The sequence below is a fragment of the Thunnus thynnus genome, chromosome 15 (assembly GCF_963924715.1).
Source record: "Thunnus thynnus chromosome 15, fThuThy2.1, whole genome shotgun sequence".
Taxonomy (NCBI): domain Eukaryota; kingdom Metazoa; phylum Chordata; class Actinopteri; order Scombriformes; family Scombridae; genus Thunnus; species Thunnus thynnus.
This window is the reverse complement of record NC_089531.1, coordinates 17,388,779-17,404,929: the sequence shown is the minus strand read 5'-3', so window position 1 is coordinate 17,404,929 and position 16,151 is coordinate 17,388,779. Positions and strand designations below refer to the sequence as shown.

Below are 16,151 nucleotides of genomic sequence, written 5' to 3'. Positions count from 1 at the left end.
ACTTGACTTGTTCACTCAATTTTCAGAGGGTCTATTTGACTTTGATGTTGTAGTAGAAAAAAAGTTCAAAAAACTTTCTTGACATGTGTTCATCTGATTAGTCAAATTTGTTTTCTACATATAATATAACTACCACCTTCAGAGTCATGATGTAACTGGCAGTTTCTTTGTCAAACATAACATAAACCTATAATAATAATAATAATAATAATAATAATAATAATAATAATAATAATAATAATAATAAACTTTATTTCGCGAACATAGAGAACTAAAACAAAAAATTTAAAAGAACAACATATTGTACCAAATATTATACAATTGAGTACATGAATGAGATTAATTCTTGGGAACAAAATGCCAGGGGAACATTATTAGGGGGACATGTTGAAAAGAACTTTGAAGATCCCCTCCAGACATGTTTTAAGATGTATATAAAATACTTTACTTTGAATAATAATTTGTGTCTGATATGGCTTTTAATTTAACTGTTTCAAAAAACAGTTAAATTATCTTGTTAAAATCACTAAAATTACATCTACTCCTTCTCCCTCATTAAAAAATCCAGAATCTATAAATATGCAAATATTTTTCATCTCAAAAGTTGATCTGAAAGTTAGAGACCCAAGATGTCTCCTACTTCCCCGTAAAGTCCATTCTCAAGTTACCACATCACATTTGTGTAAATTTAATATTGGACTGGGATTGGCCTCCAAACTATTTGTGATGTCACAAATCACGCTCGTAGGTCTACCCCTTTATATCAGATTTTCAGTGAGCTCAGAGAAACTTTCCACTTTCAGCAGATGAAACAGCCTTCTAGTGTCAAACTCTGCAGATACATCATTCTGCACAATGAAACTCAAAACGTCTCAAACTGTAGGAACAAGAAGAAAAACATATTTTTTTAATGGAGGGGGACTTAAAAATAAAAAAATAGAATAAAATAATGACTACATAAAATAAATAAATAAAAACAATAAAAATTAAAAAAAAATATATAAATAAAATATAGCTAAAATAAAATAAAATAAACAACAGAAGTGTTAACCCTTTTTACAGTCTTCTTATTAGTGCAACCTGAGTGTAGCACACTGGAGTCTGACCTCTCTTGACCCGGAAGCTGACGTCAGACCCGAGCTGTTCCATCGGTGGAGTAAAGATGGCTGACCAAGGCGCCGCAGATCCTGGTAATAACAACAATAATAAACCTGACGTCTCGGAGGGAACCATTATTAAGGTCACAGTAAAAACCCCTAAAGACAAGGAAGAAATCGCCATCGCAGAAGATGCCTCTGTCACTCAGGTGTGTTGATGTCGCCGTGTTCTAACGTCATGCCCCTGCCCACAACTTCAGCTAGGAAGGCTAGCTAGCACTATTAGCATTTGTCGCCACTCTTACCGGCTAATGGAGAGTATGTGGAATTAAAGAGCCTATGTATAGTGAAAGTATTACTGCTTGTGTTAACAGTTGTTCGGCGTTATTAAAGTTGTTGACACCCAATAGGGAGATATAACCATGTTTTGTATTTCAAATGGCTAACCGGCTAGCCAGCTAACGGTAGCAGTTAGCTAATGAGCTAACTCGGTTTGCGAGCTTTAGCCTACGTTAGCTCACTGTGTAGCCAAACAAGTGTCAGCTGACGGGTTGTGTTCTGACTATTGCATCAAGCATTAATGCCCCGATAGATAGATGGTTGGTATGCTGAGTCGCTTTCATTTCCCCCTTTAGCTCAACAGCTCTGAAAATGCTAAAGCTTGCTGTCTCTCTAGAACATTCTCACAGCTACCACTGAGTCATTCAGCTTTCAGGGGAATATACACTACTCTCACTGCCACTGTTGGCTTGGCGACGTGTTGCAGTGCAATTATGGGGCAAGAATGAAATCATGGTTTCTTCAGTTTGTTGCCGTCAATGCAAAGCTAGCTTTTATCATTACTGTGTGGCCTCAAGTAGCTTTTTTGTCTGGTTGTCTTAAACAGATATGTGTCATGTGCAAACATTTGACTTGCATCTCTTAATTTCTAAGTATGCGTTATTGTCCTTTATCTACATGTGGCTTTATATTTGATGTTATGAAAGAGAACATTTGCATTCTTTGAGATGCACGTTTTATATACAGTGGTGTCAAATTATTAAAGATCCCCTCCAGACATGTATTAAGACATACAAAAGTAATATGCTTGGAATAATAATATGTGTCTGATGTGGTTTGCACACAAGTAAGTCCAGTTACCTCATTAAAATCCTTAAAATTAGATCTCCTCCTCCTCCCTTATTGAAAAATTCAGAACTCATGAACATGCAAATATTGCTAATTTCAAAAGTGAAACTGCTGTACACAGCATGTCTTCTGCTTCACTGGAAAGTAAATTTTCAGTGTAGAATGTTGTAGGTTTCAAGTTTCCGCATCACACTTTAAAAGATGAATTATGGACCAGGATTGGCTTCAAAACCAGTTGTGATGTCACAAATCCTGCTCGTAGGCCCACCCCTTTAAATCAGATTTTCAGTGAGCACAGAGAAAAGGTCTTCTTTCAGTAATTGAATTTAAAAACAGCCTTCTATTGTCAAACTCTGCACTGTGAAGCTCAAACATCCAGTTGAAGTAACAATAACCAAAACACATTTTTGAGTGGAGGGGGACTTTAAAGATCCCCTCCAGAGACCAGACATGTATTAAGACATACAAAAATACTCTGCTTGCAACAATAATGTGTGTCTGATATGTTTTTACAGAAAAAGTTTAATAACCATGTTACAATCCTTAAAATGGCATCTACTCCTCCTCCCTCATTAAAAATTCCAGAATCTATGAATATGCAAATATATTTCATCTCAGAAGTCTAACTGATTAAAGCATGATTTGTGTTCTCAAATCATGCTTGTAGGCCCACCCCTTAAAGGGATAGTTCACATGTTTTGAAGTGGGGTCGTATGAAGTACTTATCCATAGTAAATGTATTACCTGCAGTAGATTTGGGTCGGCACCCCTCCAGTTTGGAGATGCAGGAAGAAGTACCAGCACGGAAGCTAAGCAGTGTCCTGCTGTGGACAGGGCCAGCAGCAAAACATATTTTAGCCACCTAAAAAAAATCAGTCAGTTTAAGTATATGCTACATTTAGAATATTTTCACTGCTTTACCTTGCCTTCATATAGCCCTTTCCTTTGGCACTACATTTCTCAACCATTCCTACGATTGCCGCGCACTGTATTACGCCACAACAGCACTTTTTGACTCAAACAGCTGATCTGCGGTGTAATACAGTGCATGACATGCGTAGGGATACAGAGGTTCTACAGTTGAGAAAATGTAGTGCCAAAGGAAAGGGAGGTAAAGCTGTGAAAATATTCTTAATATAGTGGACATTCTAAATATAGCGTTCACTGCTGCAAATAGGATAAGTACACAACACTTACTTGGAAGTTTAAAGTCTGATGGTTGCAAGAAAACAAACAGAATAGAGCAGCGCTACTGAGATGTAATCAGCACAATCTCAATATTATCTTTGGCTTTTCCTGTTTCTCACCTCATATCCCTTTTTATATTCTCTTTCTCACCTGGTATTTTCATTATTTTTTGTTGTCTTGTAGTTTAAAGAAGAGATCTCGAGGCGGTTCAAAGCCAAACAGGACCAGTTGGTCCTGATATTTGCAGGGAAGATCCTGAAGGACGGCGACAGCCTCAGCCAACACGGCATCAAGGATGGCCTGACAGTTCACCTAGTCATAAAGACAGCACACAAGTAAGGCCACATCATTATACAAAGAATGTTGGTTCAACAGAACAACTAGCAGCAGGCTTGTAGGAATTATTTATTTGCCTTGCAGTATTATCTTGTTGTGGTATTTATGTTTAATTTCAATGTCCAGACACTCTATCATCTGACAGTGTGCACTGATTTGCTTATATACCTACTTCTTCCCTGTAGGGCAGGAGATGGTGGTAGCACCTCAGCCTCCAGCTCATCCTCCACCCAAGCAGGCAGTACCTCCACCTCTAGTCCAGGCACCAACCCCTCCTCCACAGCAGGCTCTACTGGTTCTGCCCCACCACCCACACAGACGCCTAACATACTGAGTGAGTCCACCTGTATGTAACTGTTTACATTCAAACACCCTTAACTGGTTGAGCACCACATAGAAACTGTGTGTAACTTTCACCCACCCATCTCCCTTCCCTCAGCTGGCTTTGGTGACCTGTCTAATCTGGCTGGACTGGGCATGGGCTCAGCAAACTTCATGGAACTGCAGCAGCAGATGCAGAGGCAGTTGATGTCCAACCCAGAGATGCTTTCACAGATCATGGAGAACCCGCTGGTGCAGAACATGATGTCTAACCCAGACCTGATGAGGCAGATGATTATGGCCAATCCTCAGATGCAACAGCTGATGGAACGCAACCCTGAGATCTCACACATGCTCAACAACCCTGAGCTCATGAGACAGGTAAAGGAAATGAAGAGGTACTGAATTAGCACAGACATGACTACAGTAGTTCCCACCTACATTTTGGTGTGTTTATTCAGGATTTGTATGAGCTTTTGGTTAAAATAAACTTTAAATGACCTCCCCCTTTTATCACACCATAGACCATGGAGCTAGCCAGGAACCCAGCCATGATGCAGGAAATGATGCGGAACCAGGACCGGGCTCTGAGCAACTTGGAGAGCATCCCAGGGGGTTACAATGCCTTGAGGAGGATGTACACAGACATCCAGGAACCCATGTTCAGTGCGGCCAGGGAACAGGTAGGGGGGGGTACTGAACAACAGGGGGGGTTGTTTACTGATCAAATCCGCACTTCTGTATTTTTGTGTTAATCCTGGTCACCTTTTTATGGCTGTGTTTGCCACTGTTAGGGCTTTTTATTTTAAAATATCCAAATAACTATGTTGACTGGTTTTTGTTTTGTTTTTTTTAAATTCCAAATGTGACTAATCTCTTTCCCTGTAGTTTGGTAGCAACCCATTCTCAGCTCTAGGTGGTGGCTCTGAGTCTGGTGTCCAGCCATCACGGACAGAGAACCGGGAGCCCCTGCCCAACCCGTGGGGGCCACCAAATTCTTCAAACCCCACCGAGAGTGGAGCAGGTACCACAGGAAGCACTAGCACCACTGGGGGTACCAACCCCAGTGTGTCTAACCCTCTGGGCATCAATCCTGGCAGTTTGGGCAATGGTAAGATTATGATTCTAAAAGATCTCCTCCAGACATGTTTTAAGATGTAAATGAAATAATTTACTTTGAATTATAATTTTTCTAATATGGTATTTCCACAAAAAATATTTTAAAAAATACATAAATATATTTTTTTTAATTTAATTTAAAAATTAAAATGAGATCTACTCCTTCCAGAATCTCTGAATATACAAATATTGTTACTTTCAAAAGTTTAACTGCTGGACACAAGGTGTCTCCTTTTTCAATGAGAAGTCCATTCTCAGTGTATGTGCACTAAAGGTTTCAAGTTTCCACATCACACTTGTAGTAGTTGCATTCTGGACCACAATTAGCTTCCAAACTAGTTGTGATGTCACAAATCCTACTCGTAGGCCCACCTCTTAAACTCAGATTTCAGGTGAACACACAGAAATTTTCCACCTTCAGTAGATGAATATGAAAACAGCCTTCTAGTGTCAAACTCTGCATACATCATTCTGCTCAGTGATGCTCAAACATCCAACTAAAGAAACAATAAGCAAAACACATTTTTGAGTGGAAGTGGACTTTAATGCACTTGCATGCTAAGTAATTTAATTACTTACCTGTATACACATTTACATAAATAAACTCCTTTCTTGTCTGTGCATTGCAGGCATGTTCAACAGTCCAGGCATGCAGAGTCTAATGCAGCAGATCTCCGAAAACCCTCAGCTGATGCAGAACATGCTGTCTGCTCCCTACATGCGCAGCATGATGCAGTCACTGTCTCAAAACCCAGAGTTGGCCTCCCAGGTATGTAACCCAAAGACATCTACATACACACCACCAAACAGAAAAAACACACATAGATATCGTCATATTACAATGGAAACCCTGAAATATTAAATTCAGAGTCTGCTCAAGAACTCTTTGTTATTCTGATGATGCACCACAGATGGCATCGATTGATTATATTGAACCCTGCAGTTTGTAATGAATTGTAAATAGTGGAGTCCAGCCAGGCCTGTTGTGCATTAGGCCAATGAGCCCAGTTATTTAGTGCACACTCAACAGAGTGGATTGTCTGTTAAGCTCATTTGCAGCAAATTGTAAGAAAGAATAAACAACGCAGCTCTGACTTATTTAGTTTTAATAAACAATACTGACTCTATGGCAAACCAGGACAACCTTACAGTGGGGTGCTGCTCATTCAAACAGTTAGAAGTTGTGATATGAATGACAAGGATTCCCCACAACTTTTATTTCTGTTATTCTGTTTGAAACCTATGCTAAGGTGCTAAACATATATAATTTAAATATGAACTCCAGTGAGTAAGCAGCATATCCTGATGTGGAATGACACATTACTTTGACTTTCTTTCCTTCTCTCTCTACCAGGTTTTGATGAATAACCCCTTGTTTGCTGGAAACCCACAGCTGCAAGAACAGTTCAGATCTCAGCTGCCCATCTTTCTGCAGCAGGTACTACACACACTTCAACTGCTTAACTCAGTCCTATCTTTTTATGTTTTTTTTCTAATAAGGCACAACGATAAATAGCCATAGTGACATAAAGAATTGTACTGGTTGGCCCACAGGGGGCAGTATACTGCAACAAGCCATAATCCAGGTATTGTGAACTATAGCACAGATATGTATTTGCACATGCTGAACATTTTTGTCTTGAGGATTATACATATCTGCCTATCTGGCTACCAGTTTAGATTTTTAGATAAGCCTCAGCCCAGGTCAAAAGGCAACTACATGGTGTGCCTTTTCCTGTGTAAATTATCTTTCAGTAAAATTAAAGTACATTAGATTGACTACTTATTGATTGATTGGTTAATTTATTGCTACACGGTCTGTTTGGTTGCAGATGCAGAACCCAGAAGCCCTGTCAGTGATGACCAACCCCCGGGCCATGCAAGCCCTAATGCAGATCCAACAGGGCTTACAGACACTGCAGACAGAAGCTCCAGGCCTCATGCCAAGGTACGCTCACGCTGACAAATACACTCATGAGTTGCATTTTCATACTTTGCTTTTATTTTTAATAACTCTTTTTTTCTTCTTCTGACCTAGTTTGATGACAGGTGGAATTCCCGGCGTGCCCACAGGAGGGGGAATGCCCACAGAGAACCCTGCCTCCCCACCTAGCAGTGCAGGAACACCGCCAAACGCCGCCCAGCAGCAGCTGATGCAACAGATGCTTCAGATGTTTGCTGGAGGAGGTGGAGGAGGAGGAAGTGCACCGGTACACACATACACACATGCACAGGGATTACATATTTCACACCTGTATGATTTCTTTTTTTAAGTTACATTCATTTTCTCCCTGTAGAGCCAGACCCCAGAGGTTAGGTTCCAGTCCCAGCTGGACCAGCTGAGCGCTATGGGCTTCATCAACCGCGAGGCCAACCTGCAGGCCCTCATCGCTACTGGAGGAGACATCAATGCCGCTATCGAGAGACTGCTGGGCTCACAGCCCTCGTAAAGACATACAGTACATAATGACACACAGACACGTGCATACATACATACTTAACTCATAAACACACCCTGCATCTACAGAGAACCAAGAGAAATTTAAATGTATCGTCCCAAACTTTACAGACGAAACTTGGGCAGGATCTGTAAGACCCTCATTCTACATTTGTTCTCAGATCATTCCCTATCCCCATACTTTCTCTTTTTGGCGTCATCCACCCAGATCTCTGTCCCAGAGTGCTGCTGTAGAGCCGGACTGAACCACTCTCATCTTGAGGGGTGTTCTGGTGCAGAGAAGGAACGAAAACCTCTCCTGAAAAGGGATTCCCAACAATTTTCTTCATTTATTGTGTTCTTCATATAAAACTGGTGTCGAGGGTGGCAGACGAGCATTTACATAATACAGATTAAACCCATGTGATGTGATTGGCTGTTGGCTCTGTTCCGCACGTGCCCGTTAGGAGGCAGTTTGTTAGCATTTATCAAGCAAACTGTGAGTGAAGATCTTCTGGTATACAGACAGTAACACAGTACAAGAGCAGAAAGATATTTTGTCCATACATACATTACACCTCAACCTCATTCCTCCCTCTTTCCCCTGTTCTTGAGATTCTACATAAATAGCTGTTTTTGCCCAACAACTTTCACTATTTATTGCAAACGCTTAAGAAATGACGCCCTCCACACTTCCCTAAACTTGCAATTTGTCATTCCAGATTAAAGTGCCCACTCACGGGGCGCACAGTGTCTTTTCTTTCTGAGGCACCACTGCTGTGCCTTCTGTCCTCCCCTGCCCTAAAAGAGCATTGTCGGCAAATTAACACCCCCCCCCCCACTCAGCAGGTTGATTAGAAGCCTCCATTGGGGGTCCTGAATAAATTCCACACATCAACATCTAGAACTTTTAACCATAATCAAATATCACATTGCAGCAGCGCCGAAGCAGAGGACGCTGTTAGAATAAATATGAATGAAACAAACAGGCTTTCCTTTCATTTTAATCTGATTCTTCATTTTCTTCTCTTTTTTTCTTTTTTTGAGGTGCATTTAGTACCTAGAGATAATTATGATTTGACTCGCATTAAATAAACATGGAAATCAAGTGAGTAAAAAAAAAAAATGGAAAGGCTTTAAAAACAATTCTGGTATGGTGGCACCATACATTTCTAAAATCAAGATCTAGGTTGTCTTATTATTTTTTTTCCTTTTGGAAATCTCAGCATTGTAGTTGTGGTAACCTTGGCAACTGCTTCTATAGCTTTGCTTTGTGTGTTGACCTCAGCTGAAAAAAAATCCATCTCCCAATTGAACATGTTGAAACTAACTTTTAACAGTACTGTACTAAAAAAATAAAACATGGTCAAAAAACAGACTAAGGCCTGTGTCAGTTGATTATAGCCTTGTGATGGTGTAGAGGGGATGGTGCAAGATGACGTCTGTAGCATGCCATCCATTTAAATTTTCTGGCCTTGAAGTTCCCATAAAATAATTAAAGTCCCCCTCCACTCAAAATTGTGTTTTGCTTATTGCTACTTCAGTTGAATGTTTGACCTTCACTGAGCAGAATGATGTGTGTTCAGAGTTCAACACCAGAAGGCGGTTTTGACATTCAGCTGCTGAAAGTGGGAAAGTGTCTCTGTGCTAACCAAAAAACTAAGTAAAAGGGTGTCCCTTTGAGCAAGATTTGTGACATCACAACTAGTTTGAAGCCAATTCTGGTCAAGTAAGCAAATAATACAAGTGTGATGTGGAAACTTCCACACACAATGAGAATGGACATTACAGCGAAGGAGGAGACGGCTTGTATCCAGCATTTAAAATTTTTAAATTAAAAAAAATTAGCATATTCATAGATTCTGATATTTTTAGTGAAGGAGAAGAAGTAGATGTCAGTTTACGGATTTTAACGAGACACCATTATTCAAAGTAGAGTATTTTATTTACATCTTAAAAGATGTCTGGAGGGGATCTTTAATAATAATTTGATGCTTTTATCTGTTTAGTATGAAAATGTTGCATATTGAAATGTAAGATAAAATAATCTGCTTTTGGGTGTTTTTGGGGGAACAAATGTCACACTGAGGTATGTAAGTACAGTTTCTTTGGTATTATTATGGGTAACACTGTTTCAGAATCTGTTTTATTAGCAAAGTATGGAAGCATACAAAGAATGTGACTTGGCGTTTGGTCCCACAAATGCAACAGAGAAGAATAAAAATAGAACAAAAGTAAGGTAATAATGAAATAAACAAAATAATCATTAAAATTAAAATCTATATACTGAATGGAATCATCATAGTTTTGAAATGGTATATTGACTGTACAAAGGAAATATGGACTGTGCTATTGTCAAAGAAATTGTAGTGTATGAAATAGATGAATGTGACAAGTGATAAAATTAAATGTGACATTTTTTGGGTCCCATAGTTCTCAATATTTTCAGAGAAACAAACTGATGTAACCAGAAAGGACATAAAGGTAATTTTTCCAGTGTAACCCAGAGTCTTGGTCAGCTGACACATGCACTACTAAAATGTGTCAACAGGGGAACACAAAATAAAATCAAACTTGAAGTGACGTTTCCAATGATGAATGAACATTTACTTTGGTTTAAATTGACCAGTTCTTGTAGGAAAATTCCGCTGAAAATCAAACAACTGACCCTCAAAATTGTGGACTTGTAAAATAAAGCATTTCCAAATTAAAACCCTCAATATTTTAAATATAACCATTATAATTTCCTGGTTTCAGCAGAGTGTAAAATGGCGACGTGTCCGAGTACACAGATCCACCTGTTAGGTGAGGTTTATTGTCAAACAATAAACAGAAGGGTTGAGTGAAAGAAGAGCATAAGAGAGGGCGGAGTCTGTTCCTGATGACTACCTGCAAGTGGTTGTACCTGTTCCACCTGCTCTCCTCCCCCCAGCACTCCCTTAGGTGTCAGCTGATGAAGGATCGGCAGGCCACAGGACTCCTGCCTGCCTGCCTGCCCTCAATCGGGATCTACCCTTATCCACAGATAAAGAAGGAAGCTGGTGGGTGCAGCTGAACCTGTTTTCTTTTTCTCTTCCATTTTCACCTTTACTCTCTCTCTCCAGTGTGGAGAGAGAGAAAAAGGAGTGTGGTTGTCTTTTTCTCTCTTTTCTTTGGGATCCAACACTGAAAGTGGCTTCAGAAGATTTAAACAGGAGCCCTCGCAACTGAACGCAGCATGGGGTCTGATGAGTCATACAACTTTGTCTTTAAAGGTGAGTTGTGTTTACTTTACTTGTGATTGTGTATGGAAATACTGTATGAAGCCTATAGTGTACATTTTCTCTAGACGTTAAAGCTGTCATGTGCAGCTCTGCTGCTCAGCTGCCTGCTCTGATTTCCGAGGAAAACTGGGAATGACGGAAAGGAGGAAGTGATAGCCTTCTTTCCATTTGACTGTAAAAACATTTGACCTTTGACCTTTCCATCGTCTTACATTAACATAAATCAGTTTCCTGCTTTCATAATGGACTGCTTTGTGGTTTGTACGCTTATTTCCCTGCTTGAAATAAACCGCCTGTTCCATTCATTCCACAGTAAAGTCAGCCACAGGGTATCTGCCACGTTTATGTGATGTCACTCTGTCTGGTGTCCCATAACGGTGACAGAAAGTCCACATGTGTTAGAGGAGATAAAGAATATCTGAAAGTAGTTATTTTGACCGATTAAAAGTTATATTTTTGGACTTCATGTGTAATAAAACAGTCATAGGAATTCTTTGCAATTAATGAATTTCTACTTCTTATGTGCCTGTGCAGTGGTTTTAATAGGAGAGTCTGGAGTAGGAAAGAGCAACCTTCTGAATCGCTTCACCAAGAATGAGTTCAATCACGACAGTCGCACCACCATTGGTGTGGAGTTCAGCACGCGGACTGTTCAGCTGGACAACTTTATCATCAAAGCTCAAATCTGGGACACAGCAGGGCTGGAGCGCTACAGGGCTATTACCTCAGCGTGGGTACACACACTCACACACACGCTGTATATTCACATAAGTAATAGACGCATGATTAAGAGGTGAGAATTATCACATCAGTGTCGGCTCACGCATGTGTGCCAGTTTAAGTAACAAGGATTTTAGTGTGTGCATTAAAAGTCACACCACCTTCACACATTTTACAATATCACTACCAGCTTCCAGTTTGAGTGTTAAGATCCAACCCATGTCTGTTTGGTCTTTGTGGGCTCAGGTATTACAGGGGAGCAGTCGGAGCCCTGTTGGTCTATGACATTACCAAGCACCTAACCTATGAAAGCGCAGAGCGATGGTTGAAAGAACTGTACGACCATGCAGACCCTCACATGGTGGTCATGCTGGTAGGAAACAAGACAGACCTGGAGAGCCTCAGGACGGTGCCCACGGATGAGGCCAAAGACTTTGCAGGTCTGTTATGTAGTAATGTCTATGTTTTCACCACAAGATGTCTTATTGGCAGCCTTTCTCTTGCTTATATTTATCTGTAACTTTCTGTAAGTTGGCTTTGTGCTTGTTTTTTTATTAATTCTTGTGATCATGAAACATGTATTAAATGCTCAGTACTGAATATTTTGCTCCCAAAACATGTCAGTGTTTGTTAATTGTGATGTTCATGATGAATCCAGAGAAGAAAGGTCTTATGTTCATGGAGACATCAGCGTTGGACTCCACCAATGTCGAAGCTGCTTTCAATGAAGTTCTCACAGGTACAGGAGTTCAGTCACTTGTGTCCAAACACACATCCTCACTTCAATGCATTTCTTTGACGTATTGATGCAAACATTGGGTCTGTGCCTCCATTATCTCCAGCGATCCATAAGAAGGTGGCCAGCAGAGAAGTGACCCGTGGCTCCATCAGTGCTGTGACCCTGTCCAGTCCCATCGGACCCACCAGCGAGGTGCAGGAGGAGCGCAGAGGCTGCTGCAATAGCTCCTAACACAGTGCTGTCTCTGTACATCTCGTCCTGGAACCAGCATCTCGCTTATCTGTCATCCAGCCTTAAGCACAATTTCATTTACACACAATTTGAAGAGCGAGGTACTCGTGTGACACCTAGGCAGTCATTGTTCAAACCTTTTCGTATATAAAGGCAATACAGCATATCATTCAAAAACAATTTAAGATGCAGGACAAAGCTGCACATTTTGATGAAATCCATATTCTTGTTTTGGTGGCTAATGGGGGCTTTCTATTATAGATGTTTTTTTTCTTTTTCATCTCATCTTCATGTTTTTAAAGTGAAGTTGTAAAGTTGTATTGCTTTTATAAAGAAATGCACTGGGATTAACTTGGAATAAATTATTTATGTTATCCTGTTTGCGTGTAATTAACACACAGAAACATAAATTTATTATCTGCATAAGACAGATAATCTAAAGAAGATGAGGGAATAGGAAAGAGGGCTGATGTGAAAAAAGGACGGGGTGGAAGAAATACTCGGATCCTTTACTGAGGTAAAAATAGTAATATTGTAGAAATACTTAAAAGTATTTCAAGCTTCAAGTAAAATTTCACTTAAATAAAAGTTCTGAAGTGTTATCAGTTAAATATACTGAGTATCAAAAGTAAAAGTATTCATTATGCAAACTGTGTTGTATTATTGAGATGTTATTATTGATGATTTACCACGTAAGCAGTATTTAATGTTGTAGCTGGTCTAGATGGGGCAAATCAAATTTGAACTAATTCATATGCTTCTGGGCAATTTAATCTAAAAAAATGTATCATATTCTATTTGTTAATTAGTGTTTCTTTAAATCTAAAATCTGGATCTATAAAGTAACCAACAACAACAGCTGTCAAAAAGATTAGTGGAGTAAAAAGTACAATGTTTTCCTCTTAAATATACTGGAGTTGAAGTAGAAAGTACTATAAAATGGAAATACACAAGTAAAGTACAAGTACCTCAAAATTGTCCTTACATACAATAATCGACTATGTACTTAGTTACTTTCCACCACTGACTAAGCACAATTTGTCTGATAGAGTCATACAGTACACAGCAGTGGTTGTCATCCTGGTAACTGACACAACAGTCGGGAGATGATTAATGGGATGGAAAAAAAGAAAAACTAAAATTCTGCCACACTGTTATTATGTATAGTTTTCTTGTATTTTGTTTGTTTTAGTGAATACTGCATAGTGTTACCTCTAAAAATTATCCAGAGGTCTGAGAGGACTCTTTTAAATGCTTCAAAACTCGTAGATGTGAGGGGGATTTGCTAGTAGACATTACTTCTTATTAAGGAATCACACTCAAATGAACCACTGGTTCTTGTGTGTTTATTTTCCACATTTCCCAATATGCAAACAATAGGACAGGATATTGAGGAACATTCATTATCACCTGTAAAACATCAATTATCTCAGTCCAGCTTTCTACCATTGCACAGAACCACAGTAAATGCATGAGTGTGCCAATCCTACCACAGCCATGCCAGCATCATTCAGACGCATTTGAGTCCTTTTTTGACTTATGTGGCCTAATATAAGCCCTATGTATGACCGTCAATTGGATAATTTTATATCTCACACAGCTGGACATAGATGTTGAATGCTTCAATATTGATTCGCAGTGAGGGGTGAACCAATGTCTCGTTCCCATTGTAATTTGGTGGGGAAAGTGCTTTCAGGGAGGGAATAACTTGTAAATAGCTGATACAGTTCCTCTGCCAGTAGCAGCATCCCTCAGTTTGCCATTAAGGACACCTTTCGATCCCAGTATGAGTCCCTTGGATGTGAAATTTTTAAAGATACATCTCAGCTGTAAGTGTTGTAGAAATGCAGAATCATTCAGGCCAAACTGCATTTCAGCTCATGGAATGGTATATTACCTCCATCCCTTGTAACCTGTCAGATCTGAGTGATATTTTGGTGTTGCCAAGTGCTCTTCGCCAGTGTTGTACTGCCTGCAGTTAACAGTGGATTATTCTATATTGGACGAGATGGTAGAGACACGCCATTAACAAACAAATCATTTGTGTACTGCCTTTGCAATATCACAAGAAAAATCAATTAGTGGATTATCTATTTTAGCATAATATTTGGGGTGGTACCATAATGACGTTAAATATGACCTTCTCCTCCAGCCAAATACTTACTGCATATTGATTCTTATCTATGTATGCTAAATAGTAAAGATGAACATCAGGAACACCCAGACCACCCTTGTTTCTGGGCATGACCAATTTTTATGGTTGTTTCTAGGCTTCTTGCCCATAGGAAACTTGAAAACAATTTGTCAATTTCCTTAAACAATTGCTAGGGAAACTTTAGAGCTATGGGTGATATAAGTAAGGAGAGTCTGGATCGAAAGTTCATCTTTATCACCTCTGCTCTGCCTCAACAGCAATAAAGTTAGGACTGTCCATTTCCTTATATCCTCTCTAATTACTTTTAAAATGCTAGTGCCATATAAGTTGAATAATTGGAGATCTGATATTTATTCTGAGGTACTTCATTCCTTGAGATTTATGTCATCAGCATAAATACTGTCTTTGAAATCATATCCAATCCACTATATTTTGATTGGCTCGAATGGCACAAGCCAGCGGTTCTAGTGCTAAAATGAGAACGGTTGGTGAGGCTGGACCGCTCTGCCATGTGGATCTGAAAGTTGGAGGGGATGAGATATTATACCATTAGTTTTAACATAAGCAGTTAGTTCATGATATAGTGCCTTGATCCACTGCATACGTATTTTCCCAAAACCAAATTTGGACAGTACATGAAATAAAAAAGGCTACTTTATTCTATCAGAAACTTTTTCAGCACCCAGTGATATTGCTTCTGCTGGATGCTTAAAAGCAGAGGCTCTTGACATCACATAAAGGAATCTCCTCATATGGTTAGAGGCAAGGAGGCCTTGAATGAAGCCCACCTGGTCCAGATGTACTAAAGAGTGCATTACCTTCTCCAGGCGCATCACAAGGATCTTGGCAAACAATTTATAATCATTGTTTAAAAGACTTAATGGTCGGGAAATGCTCATTTGCATGTCATCCTTTCCCGGTTTTGGAATTAGAGAAATGATAACAGATCGCATAGTTATTGGCATCGACTGTTTGGAGATAATATCATTGTAAATCAAAGTGAGGAGTGGCGCCAATATGTCCTGGAAGCTTTTATAAAATTTTATGCTCTGGTGTTTTCCCAGTTGAGAGAACTTTAACGGCAGATTTTACTGCACAAGATATTGTCACACTAGCCTTTCTCTCTGTAAAGAGGACAATACTTATGAGCTGGAAAATCCGTAAACCAGACTGTTATAATAAACATAACTGGCTGAAGGACTTCTTGGACTTATTATCCATGGAGAGTGCAGCCTCAACCCTTAAGGACTATGATAATAGGCCAGGTGCCCCATAGACTCTCATTAGAAAATACATGAATAATAGAATAATAACCTGACTCAGTAGTATGTGTGTATGTGTGCATGTGTAGCTGATGTAAGGTATAACCTACGGTCTTGACTCGGATGATGATGTTAGAGTGGCATGTTGGCCGTGG

At 39.6% G+C, this 16,151-nt stretch overlaps 2 protein-coding genes across 2 annotated transcripts; both read left to right on the top strand.

The window, feature by feature from the left end:
• The first annotated feature begins 1,122 nt into the window (after window positions 1–1,122).
• ubqln4 (ubiquilin 4) lies at window positions 1,123–9,004 on the top strand. Its single transcript, XM_067613110.1, has 11 exons — window positions 1,123–1,306; window positions 3,597–3,748; window positions 3,935–4,083; window positions 4,189–4,451; window positions 4,595–4,753; window positions 4,959–5,181; window positions 5,819–5,958; window positions 6,544–6,627; window positions 7,022–7,137; window positions 7,228–7,399; window positions 7,487–9,004. Exons 1-11 carry the CDS (start codon window positions 1,163–1,165, stop codon window positions 7,637–7,639), a joined length of 1,755 nt encoding a protein of 584 aa, XP_067469211.1. The 5' UTR covers window positions 1,123–1,162; the 3' UTR covers window positions 7,640–9,004.
• A 154-nt stretch (window positions 9,005–9,158) lies between these two features.
• On the top strand, window positions 9,159–12,953 carry LOC137199037 (ras-related protein Rab-25-like). The gene is made up of 5 exons (XM_067613111.1): window positions 9,159–10,880; window positions 11,424–11,619; window positions 11,856–12,049; window positions 12,268–12,348; window positions 12,452–12,953. Exons 1-5 carry the CDS (start codon window positions 10,844–10,846, stop codon window positions 12,577–12,579), a joined length of 636 nt encoding a protein of 211 aa, XP_067469212.1. The 5' UTR covers window positions 9,159–10,843; the 3' UTR covers window positions 12,580–12,953.
• The last annotated feature ends 3,198 nt before the right edge of the window (window positions 12,954–16,151 follow it).